The following is a 10,534-nucleotide window of genomic DNA, read 5'->3' as shown; positions in this document are numbered from 1 at the left end:
CCGGCCGCAGCCCCCTGCATACGGGCCCCTCGGCACCCCCCCCCGGGCGCGCAGGAGCCCCGGGCTACTCCCCGCGCCGCAGACAATGCCGCAGCCCCGCCCCGCCCGCGCCGCGCGCCCATTGGCTCCGCCGCGCCGCGCCGCCCCACATTACCTCACCCGCCGCCCATTGGCGGAGCGGGGCGCGAAGGGACGGGGCCGACGAGCGCCTATATAAAGCGAGATCCGGGGCGCGGCGTCCGCAGCTGTCGGGCAGGTTTGGGTCGCTGCAGTGCGGGTTGGTGCGGTGCGGGCGCGCGGAGCAGCAGCCATGCGGGAGATCGTGCACATCCAGGCCGGCCAGTGTGGCAACCAGATCGGCGCCAAGGTGAGCCCTTACAGATCCCCCTGCGCCCAACCGAGCCCCTGGGGGCTGGGCAGCCTGACTCCCTCCCCGCTGGCACCTCCCGGCAGCTGCCTCGCCTCTCTGCGCAGGGCAGGGCGGGGCAGGGTGGGGCGGGGTGGGGCGGGGCGGGGGGGTCCGCGGACGCTTCTGCCTCTGCATCGAGACATTTGGGGTGGGGGAAAAATCTGGGTGGAAGGGGCCTAGCCCAGCCCCCTGCTACAAACAGGACCAAAGGCGATGCCTTCTTGCCCAGTGGTTCTGGGGCAGGGAGCTGTAGCCCCTTTGGGGGGGGGCTTGAGATCCTTTTTAGGGTGCCAAGTCGGGGGGAGGTGGGCAAATATGGCTAAGAGATTTCCCCAGGCATCCGCAGTGCCTGTCACGTGAAGACTTTGCAAGCTGTGTGTGTGTGTGTGTGTGTGTGTGTGTGTGTGTGTGTGTGTTCTCCTTCCCTGCCCCCCCCCCCTGCAGTTAAAAAGCCAGTAGGAACAATGAGCTGGCATTTCCCCCGGGGTGCCTTGAATCTAGCCAGTGGTGGGTGCCCTCAGCCCTAAAGTGTTGGGAAGCAGTGGTCTAGTTCGCGTGATGGGTGCTGAAAATGGCATGCCCGTGTTTCCTATGCCTTTGATGTCTCTGGTCCTATGTCTCTAGTAGCTCTCCCTCATTTTCAGGCTCTAGTCTCTGCTCCTCTCCTTCATGGCAGTGCTGCATGTTGGCCACTGCAGCAGTTGCTGCTGCTGGGGAAACGCCTCTCTGTGCTGTCTCATTGATTAGGCAACAGTACTAAGATTGCGGGTGCAGGCCTAGAGCAGGAACAAGGCGTGCCGGCCACGTGCGGGTATAGGCACCGCTAGCAGCCTGCCTCCACCCCTGATAACTGCCCTCCCTGCTTCCCTCCTGCCCCCCGCCCCCCCTTGTGTTCTAGTTCTGGGAGGTGATCAGCGACGAGCACGGCATTGACCCCACCGGCAGCTACCATGGGGACAGTGACCTGCAGCTGGAAAGGATCAACGTCTACTACAATGAGGCCGCTGGTAATTGCATGCCTTTTTAATTTTTCAGACTCTTGCAGCCAGCCAGATACCAGCTCATTACAGCTGGAAGAGCTGATGCAAAGGAACAGCCCAGCCACCACTGGTTCTTTGTCTAATGGATCCAATTCCCTTCAGAATGATTTTGCAGAATAATGCTCTACACCGCAGCAGTCTCTTTTTCCACCTCCCCCCTATCCCCCACTCCAGCCAGTGCATTACATTGGGAGTACAGTGGCTCTCTTATTAAATAGCTGCTGACTACGGGTCTAACACCAGCTTTTGTTCTTCCCACAGGTAACAAGTTTGTGCCCCGAGCAATCCTTGTTGACTTGGAGCCTGGCACAATGGACTCGGTCAGATCTGGACCTTTTGGGCAGATCTTCAGACCTGACAACTTTGTCTTTGGTATGTCATGTTCTGGACAGCTACACATACCAGTGTCATGCTTTTTTCCTTAATGTGATTACTCTGAAATACCACAGTAGATGTATTGACTTTCATCTCTCTTGTTCTCGCACATTGCGGGTGCCCTATGTGTCTTATTTTGTGTGACACTTAAAGGAACAATTCATCCTTTTAACTTGTAGACTTGAAATGTCCAAATACAAACTAAGGTACAGTATGCACAAGATTCCGTTTACTAGACTGACTTAATCATAATCTCCCCTGCTTAGTAACTAGGCTTTAATGCTTTTCTTATCTTACACGGCATCCTAAACAGATTATGAAGGTGTAGCTTTTGTCTCTCCAGACTAGTGACTAAAATAGCATCTTTCCACTGTGCCTTCTAGGTCAGAGTGGTGCCGGAAACAACTGGGCAAAGGGCCACTACACAGAAGGAGCCGAGCTGGTGGACTCAGTCATGGATGTGGTGAGGAAAGAGTCGGAAAGCTGCGATTGCCTGCAGGGCTTCCAGTTGACTCATTCGCTGGGTGGTGGCACGGGCTCTGGGATGGGCACCCTCCTCATCAGCAAGATCAGGGAGGAGTACCCGGACCGCATCATGAACACCTTCAGTGTCATGCCCTCGCCCAAGGTGTCTGACACAGTGGTGGAGCCCTACAACGCCACCCTGTCTGTCCACCAGTTGGTGGAGAACACAGATGAAACCTACTGCATTGACAATGAGGCCCTGTATGACATTTGCTTCCGCACGCTGAAACTCACGACCCCCACCTACGGGGACCTCAACCACTTGGTGTCGGCCACCATGAGCGGTGTGACAACCTGCCTGCGGTTCCCCGGCCAGCTGAATGCTGACCTGCGCAAGCTGGCCGTCAACATGGTACCTTTCCCCCGCCTGCACTTCTTCATGCCCGGGTTTGCCCCGCTGACGAGCCGTGGCAGCCAGCAGTACCGTGCCCTGACAGTGCCGGAGCTGACGCAGCAGATGTTCGATTCTAAGAACATGATGGCGGCCTGCGACCCACGCCACGGCCGCTACCTGACGGTGGCCGCCATCTTCCGGGGCCGCATGTCCATGAAGGAGGTGGACGAGCAGATGCTCAATGTCCAGAACAAGAACAGCAGCTACTTTGTCGAGTGGATCCCCAACAATGTCAAGACGGCCGTCTGCGACATCCCCCCGCGAGGCCTCAAGATGTCTGCCACCTTCATTGGGAACAGCACAGCCATTCAGGAGCTGTTCAAGAGGATCTCGGAGCAGTTCACGGCCATGTTCCGGCGTAAGGCTTTCTTGCATTGGTATACAGGCGAGGGAATGGATGAGATGGAATTCACGGAGGCCGAGAGCAACATGAATGACCTGGTCTCCGAATACCAGCAATACCAAGATGCCACGGCTGATGAGCAAGGTGAATTTGAAGAGGAAGGTGAGGAGGATGAAGCCTAAGGCTATTGTTTATAAGAGGGACTCCAGTAAAGCAGGCATGTGTACCGAATGACTTCTGTTAGTGGTGACTGAAGCATGTTCTCTGTTGCAGTGTACTTAATTATCCTGTCAACCATGTGTAACCTTAACAAGGACCTCAGTGTAACAGTTTTTGAAGTCAAGTTTATTATGATGGCTCTCGTGTTTAAATCAATTTCAAGATCACATATAAAGGCATGTGTTCTATACGACGTCTGCTGTCTCTCTTTCTTTAAAACTGGTATTGATGCTAACTTTACATAAATCTTTTCCATCTCTTCTCCCTTCAAAACACTTGCACAGTTGTCTTGTTGAGTCATAATGCCTCTCACTTCCCCTTTTCCACCCCCTCTCCATCCCGTCCTCAGACAAAAGCAGTTCTGTGGCCTGCACTTCACTGGGCAGACATTTCATGATTCTAACTTTTTATTAAAGCACAACTATAAACATGGCTTAAACACGCCACAATTTCTCAAAAAGGGGAATCAAACAGTAAGTACCATGTTTGGGGATGGCTGGACAATAAAGGCAGACATTCAGTATATGAAATCAACCTTGGATGGACTTCATCTGTCAGGCTTCTGCTAGGAATTTTTCCACTTCTGTGTTGAATTCCTCTGCAAAGCGCAAGTGTAGATTGTGCTTGCCTTCTGGTATCACGAGCAGCCTAAAAAGATTCAAAGTCATGAACTCTGTTGAATGCACTGACAAGCAAATTGCTTGGGACTACTTTCTGATCTGGTTACACAAATGCCAACCTGAAATTAACTCCCTTAACTGCTCTTCAGGTTAACTTGGCTATAACAGCCAACCCTGGTCTGTACTTGATTTAAAAACTAGTTGAGCTACTTCTTGTGTTGAATATCCAAGAGGGTTACTAGTTCTGCCTATAAATTTAACTTGCTTGTAAGGAAATAAAATTTTTTTCAGGCAGAATTCTAGTTCTGTCTTAGCATAAATTTCCAGAAAGCTTCTCACAGCTGTTTCTGCTAACTGGAGCATAGCAGCTCTGCTTAGGCAAGGATGGATGGGGTGGTGGTCACAGGAAATCTTTTTCTTCCTTGAGGGTATAGAAGGTGGATGACATCCTTCATGAAGGTAGGTGAGAATGAATAGATGTATACCAGCTGAATCTTGAGATAATGACCTATGATTTGTATCTCTCTCTCTCTCTCTCTCTCTCTCTCTCTCTCTCTCTTTTTTTTGTAATAGTAGCAGTAAAACAACTTCCAAAACTGAAAGCCTTGTTGGCACTGAAAGTGCTAATAGTTCTTAATTTAAGAGGGAACTTCTGTACTGAATTATACCTCAAACTAGCATATGCTTAAAAGCAGTGGCTCTGAAATTAAGTGATCTAAAGCTTTTAATATTTTTAGTGTGGGCACAATGAGGCTAAATGTATACAGGTTTCAGGTATGGTACACTTCAGAACATCAAAGTGTCATACCATACATTGGACTTGTTGGAAAAAAAAAAAAAAAAAAAGAGGCCAGTCTTCTTTAGAATGTTTACCACTTAATACCAAGTTAGGAGATTCCACTTGCTCCTTCTTGTATGACACTACATTTAATTTTCCTGTTTTTAGCAAATTTATTCAGAGCTTAGGACAATCCCATCATGAATTTCAGAGCCAATGCAAAATGCTTCTGGATATAAAGTGAGTTGAGGTTTCAGAATAGATATTTCAGCACTACTGTATAACTGTTGGTTGAACAAAATAGTAATTGTAATTGGTTTTATCTTTTTTAATAACAAGGTTCTGTTGCAACATATGCAATACTCCTATAACTTCAGTGTGACTTTTGGTAGAGGATAAAAGCTACTTTGTCTTAGGGAAAAGAGCAGTATTGTGTGAACCTACTCAGTTTTTGCGCACCTTGTGACTATTGGGTTTGCTGTAAAGTACACAAAACTAGGAGTCTTGAAAGCTGATAAAATATATGTAGATGTACAAATATACACCACTGCAGTAAGTGCATTGACTTTACTGCTAAGGCCAAAATGTTTTTTTTTTTTTCACCTCAACTCTACAAAGAACAGTACTTGAGTAGTGTTATTGAGCCAAAACCCCCAGAACTTTCATATAATCAGGAAAACCTTGCTGCCTTCTACCATTGTATAAAATTAAAAAGGAAAAAAAAATTCCTGCAAAAGCAGGAAGTCAATAAGGGGTGCTAAGCTCTCCACAAGAGACTACAGCGGTAAATGTCATGGTTATCAATATTTTCCACATTGGAACAGAACCTCCCTTCCCATTTACTTACGTGAAATGGACGGCATAGTTTTGAACCCTAACATCTTTGCAAGACCCACAGGTTGAGAATTAATTTCTCTGTACTAAAGTATGGAACCACATACCTCTTCTCAATGTCCTATGTTAATCTAAGTTCCTTTTCTAGCAGTGTAAGTACTAGGTAGCCCTGGAGCACAGAGACAAAGTGCAGTGCAGCATCTTTACTTCAGAAGACTGCACTTTGGAGAACTGGAACAGCTCACCTAGATGTTACTGTGACCTTTCTTCTAATCCTGCCTCCTCGGAGCAAGTTTAAAAAAAAAAAAAAAGCCACCAGAATGAGATCCTTGCCCATTTAGTGTTAAACACTGGGGGACATCCAGAGCACCGATGAGTGCGCTGAAATCTAAGGAAACAGTAGGAATTATAAATACAGTCCACAGGAGAAAATGGAACATCCTTTAGTAAAAATGCTTTTCTTGTGACTGTCAATATGCTATCTGGATATTGAATTGCTCACAGAAGAATGTATTTTTAGGAACTGGGTTTAGAAGGTAAACTCTGATCTTAAGTCTTATGGAGAATAAATAAACAGAATTTACCCTGCTTTGGCTTCATAAAAATGGCTTCTGCTTCCCTAATCCTACTCTGTACTACCAGTCTGGGCTGCTGGATGTATGCAATCATAAAATGGTAACACTAGCTGAGGGACTGTGCTCTCTGAAGAGAACAAACAGGTGCTTTTCTACATGCTGCAACAAAGGGCTTCCTGAGTTTCTGAAGTGGGTGTTCCTTCTAGGCTTTCCTTATGTGCAAGGGTGAGTAGTGACATGTTTGTAGGCTGCTGCCTGCCAAAAATAATCACAGGCCACTCATAACTTTGAAGAAAAGCTTTGACAATGTTCCCTCCTGCCTACCACAAGACTTAATGGGAAAAAATCTCAGTCAGTGTATAAGATGTATTGGCACTCGCTGCTATTTGCTAATACCTAAGTGTTCAGCTCCAATCCTGGTGTAGCTCAATTCTTTACTAACCACTGTTAGCGCTGCTGGAGGGGGATAGCTACCAGGTATCATTTGGCAGAAGGAATGTGGTGACAATGATTTAGAAAAAGGGGTCAACTCATCTGAATATATGTTAGCACATGGTCTTTATTTTTTGTGTTTCACTTAGCTCTTTGCCCACCTTTTCTATTCACGTCAAACCATGGTTCATACAGTAAAAAGGGCGCAGGCTCTTTTAATTGCAGTATAACATGCTGTGGATTTGCCATGCCCCCCTCTCCTGAGGCCTGGACAATTTTGTCAAGCTGTTTCACATCCTGTGTTTGCTTCTTCCCTTCCAAAACCGTGCTTCAAGAATGTGTAGTGGTAGGACTCACCGTGCTCCTCGGATGTTCTTGTGAAGATATTCTGGGTGAAACGGTGGTACCAAAGGGTCTTTCGCACCATGTATTATAAACGTTGGACACACAATGTGTGGCAGTAAATGTTCACAAATGTTACCTGAAAAAAAAATTTTTTAAAGTGTCAGGGTCACACTTTTTTATTAAAAGAAATATGCACAGAAAATGAAAGCTGAAAATATTTTAAGAGGCTGGGGACTCTATTGTAGCTCTTAGCCACTGGTTCCCACTACAGTGTAGAATACAGTGTAAAATTATTTTAGGGAAATAAGTAAGTACCAAACTTATTTTGCCTCGTATAGAGGTCAGTACAAAGATTTCTTTCTCCATGGTGAAGTGAATAATAGACTTTCTCACTAACCACCACCACCATGTATCAAGCTAGTGCATTGAAGTGTTTCTGACACATTTTTCTTAACTTTTTACTTGCACATCCTCAACACGGCATAAATCTCTTGTCTATAATTAATCTTTTCTGTCTCTGAGGTCTGCACCATCTCAGTCTATTCTAGTTTGTTATGTGGTTACCAAGCTACAGGTTACCTGACTTGATTCTTACATTTTTTTAAAACCTGTAGTATCCATAACAATTTAGATCAAAACATACAGCGCTATCTGCTTCTAACAGCTACCATTAAGACTATCATTCCTTTGTGTACTAAACAACCATTTAACACAAAACCACCATTCAGACAAAAGTTACCAATCATGACTATAATGTATATTACACCTCTTCAACTGTAATTTTTGTTTAGGTGATTTTAAGCTTTTTCAATAAAGCAAGTGTTTCATCTATTTTATATCACCCGCTTTCTTCAGCAAATATATACTACAACTTAGCAGCCCTAGTGATACACTTATTAGCCAGCTATGTCTGTTGTTGCTGAAATTGAATTTGTGGTACATAAAAGAAGAGAAAAAAATAATTTGAGGTTATAGATTCTTAAGCAATCTTTAAAGCCTACTTGCAACCATCTTTTTGTCGTTATTGCCAGTGTTGGTACATAATTCTGGTGTATAGATTCACTCCTTTTCCTCAGCTCTCAATTCACTTCTTGCTAGGTTTTAATAATGTGTTTCCAGCCATTTGTCTATATGTATTGCCTTGCTTTACAAATTTGCTCACTCGCCATTTTACTTAAAACCATTTTAATCCCAAGACCTCAAAGCACATTTTGATGTTAATTAAACTCCAGAACAGCAAATACAGAGGTTTTAGTTATTTGCCTAAGGTCATAGTCAGCAGCAAAGCCAGAAAATAAGCCCAACTATCTCCTTCAGTGATCACTAGACTTCACTTCCTCCCTTAATAGTTGTGCAGCTATGTTCCACAACTCTGTGGAACTCATTAATATCAACATGCTCAGTGAGGTTGCAATTTATTTTTTACAGCTGTTTGCATCACTAGCTTGTCTCCTACTCATGGCAGACAGGATCACTTGGTGTTTTTTTTTTTAATGTTAAGTATTTATTTGTCTACTAAGAAGTTTTTGCTCCTTTTACCTAACAGTCAGGGAGTTCTCATTTGTTTTACTGTAATTTTCATTTACTGGTACTTTTTCCATAACCATGACTGATTTTAAATTCAAAAGACACCTGCTCCATTTCACAGATGACCTAAAAACCTGAGACTTCAGTTAGGAAAGGAGAAGGCAAGGGGGGAAATGATAGGGGTCTATAAAAACCTGAAGGGTGTGGACCAAGTGAACAGGGACCTGTTGTTCACCAAGTCCCAGACTACTAGAACTGGGGGGCAATCTAGTTAGTCACCTAATTAGTAGGTGGCAGGTTTAAAACTAACAAGAGAGAGTGCATTTTTAAGCAACACATAGTTAACCTGTAGAATTCTTTGCCACAGATGGTGGTGGAGGCAGATAGCACAGCCAGGTTCAAAAAGGGACTCGATAAATTCATGGATGATAAATGTCTTAATGGCTATTGAACAGAACAATTGAAGATGTTTCCTCTGGCATCTCTAAACTAATAATGAAAGATGCTAAGGAGAGTACTGAATAGGGAACAGATCACTAGAGATATCTGGTTCAGTACTCTCCCTATATAGCACCCACTTCTGCCCCTCTCAGAGACAGGATACTGGACTGGATGGACTATGGGTCTGGCCCATTATGGAATTTCTTACATTTTTTGGCACAATGGGCTTTCTCCTCCAATGTGCTGAGCACTGCTAGCTTTCACCAGTTTCAGTGCGTGTTGAAAATGATCCACTTTGAGCTCAATTACAGTACCTTGTTAAATCTTTTTATTTGACCAGATGGCCTCTCTTTCACAGGCATTTTTAATTGCACAGGTGTTGAAAATTCTGTGCTCTCTACAGGCTGTGGCTGTTATCTGCAAGCAGCAGACAGGCTGGCTTTCGTAGCTAGTATATCCCAAGACTTCTACATTTCTCTCTTAAAATGCAGTCCTTCTTTAAAAAAAAAAAAAAAGTGCTAGGATATATCTTGTAAGATGCCCCTAAGTTGGAAAAAAATTTATCATACTAAGCAGCTGATATTCTTCTTACAAATCTGTCTCTGGACTTGAAGGATTAAAATGTGAGTGAACATTTTCCTTGTAGTCACATAAGGCCTGTTGTTTATCTTAGAAATATTAGCTCTATTACTACTTTCTGTATGAAGACTAAAGGAAAATGCAAGGAATTCTGAGCTCTTTGTCTTATGTGCTCTGTCATGGATATATTTCTATTCAGTTGTTTAAAAATAATTGTGTTATGAATTGGAACAAAACTATTTTTCAGGGTTTAGGACCTGTCTTTTTTACAAAGTTCTGTATGAGGTAAGAAAGATGGTCGGGATTTTCAAAGTTAATATTTTAAAATAAAACTGTTAGAATGCAGAATTGTGACTTGTAATTGGATTTTTGGTCCCTAACTTATGGCTCTACTTACAACCTGCTTTGTGAGTTTTGAACTATAAAAGTCTGAAAAACCATGTTTCCTCCTCTGATTAATTGCTTGACACCTATTTGGAAAAACAGGCTCAGCTCCTACCTGCAGCAACTATGAAATGAAACACATTCAGTGCTGTTTTACTGTTCTGTTTGAGCAAAGGCTATCTACAAGTAAAAGAGGGGAGGCAAGTAAGCCTGAGGCCTGCTGAAAAGCAATGTTTTAGTATCTAGGTTTGTGGTGAGCAAAGCTAGAGAATCATCAGCTAATTATCTACAGAACTTTTTTTTTTCCTTTCTATCTCTCATTTTATAAAGGCTCTGCTCAATTTATGAGGGTGTCAGAGCTGGCTTATAATGCTATATGTGTGTCTTGTTTTTTCCAGTAGCTTAAAATACTGTTGAGAGATGTCTTTGTTTTTTTTTTAAACCCAGAAACCCTCTATTGATACAACCCTTCCAGGTTAGCACAGAAGACAGTTTACCACCTGACTTTTCAGCAAATTGAGATATTCCATTCACCCAAGCTTCACAGGTTCTGGCAAAATAGTCATGTCCATACATTTCTTCCATTGGTTTCCTGACTTTCTCACTCCATTTTGAAACGTCTCGGATAGCTGTGTAAAATGATATTGGATATATTCAAGACACTTTCACTCAGTAAATTAAACCTGCATTTGATTACAGATCATATCCAAATAG

The 10,534-nt window shown here is 43.9% G+C and overlaps 2 protein-coding genes across 4 annotated transcripts in view; one reads left to right on the top strand and one right to left on the bottom strand.

The window, feature by feature from the left end:
* The first annotated feature begins 233 nt into the window (after positions 1-233).
* Positions 234-3,498, top strand: LOC102573482 (tubulin beta-1 chain). The gene is made up of 4 exons (XM_014606625.2): positions 234-367; positions 1,308-1,416; positions 1,711-1,821; positions 2,208-3,498. Exons 1-4 carry the CDS (start codon positions 311-313, stop codon positions 3,266-3,268), a joined length of 1,338 nt encoding a protein of 445 aa, XP_014462111.2. The 5' UTR covers positions 234-310; the 3' UTR covers positions 3,269-3,498.
* Positions 3,411-10,534, bottom strand: part of BPHL (biphenyl hydrolase like) — a 32,102-nt gene continuing 24,978 nt past the window's right edge. For 2 of the 3 annotated variants that reach the window (XM_059724344.1, XM_059724345.1), the window contains exons 5-7: positions 10,318-10,449; positions 6,902-7,025; positions 3,411-3,953 (exon numbers count right to left, since the gene is read on the bottom strand). In XM_059724344.1, the coding sequence (XP_059580327.1) occupies positions 3,860-3,953; positions 6,902-7,025; positions 10,318-10,449 (350 nt within the window). In that variant the 3' untranslated portion in view covers positions 3,411-3,859. The remainder of the gene's footprint in view (positions 3,954-6,901; positions 7,026-10,317; positions 10,450-10,534) is intronic. The other variant, XM_006263464.4, reaches the window with a different exon arrangement.

Source organism: Alligator mississippiensis, chromosome 3 (genome assembly GCF_030867095.1).
Source record: "Alligator mississippiensis isolate rAllMis1 chromosome 3, rAllMis1, whole genome shotgun sequence".
NCBI lineage: Eukaryota > Metazoa > Chordata > Crocodylia > Alligatoridae > Alligator > Alligator mississippiensis.
This window is presented reverse-complemented; position numbering and strand designations above follow the sequence as displayed.

What these genes read in the sequence shown, in the direction of transcription:
- LOC102573482 (XM_014606625.2), top strand. Translation starts at nt 311, where the DNA reads ATGCGGGAGATCGTGCACATCCAGGCCGGCCAGTGTGGCAACCAGATC. An exon ending in GCAACCAGATCGGCGCCAAG is followed by an intron (nt 368 to 1,307) that starts GTGAGCCCTTAC and finishes CTTGTGTTCTAG; the next exon opens with TTCTGGGAGGTGATCAGCGA. An exon ending in ACCTGACAACTTTGTCTTTG is followed by an intron (nt 1,822 to 2,207) that starts GTATGTCATGTT and finishes TGTGCCTTCTAG; the next exon opens with GTCAGAGTGGTGCCGGAAAC.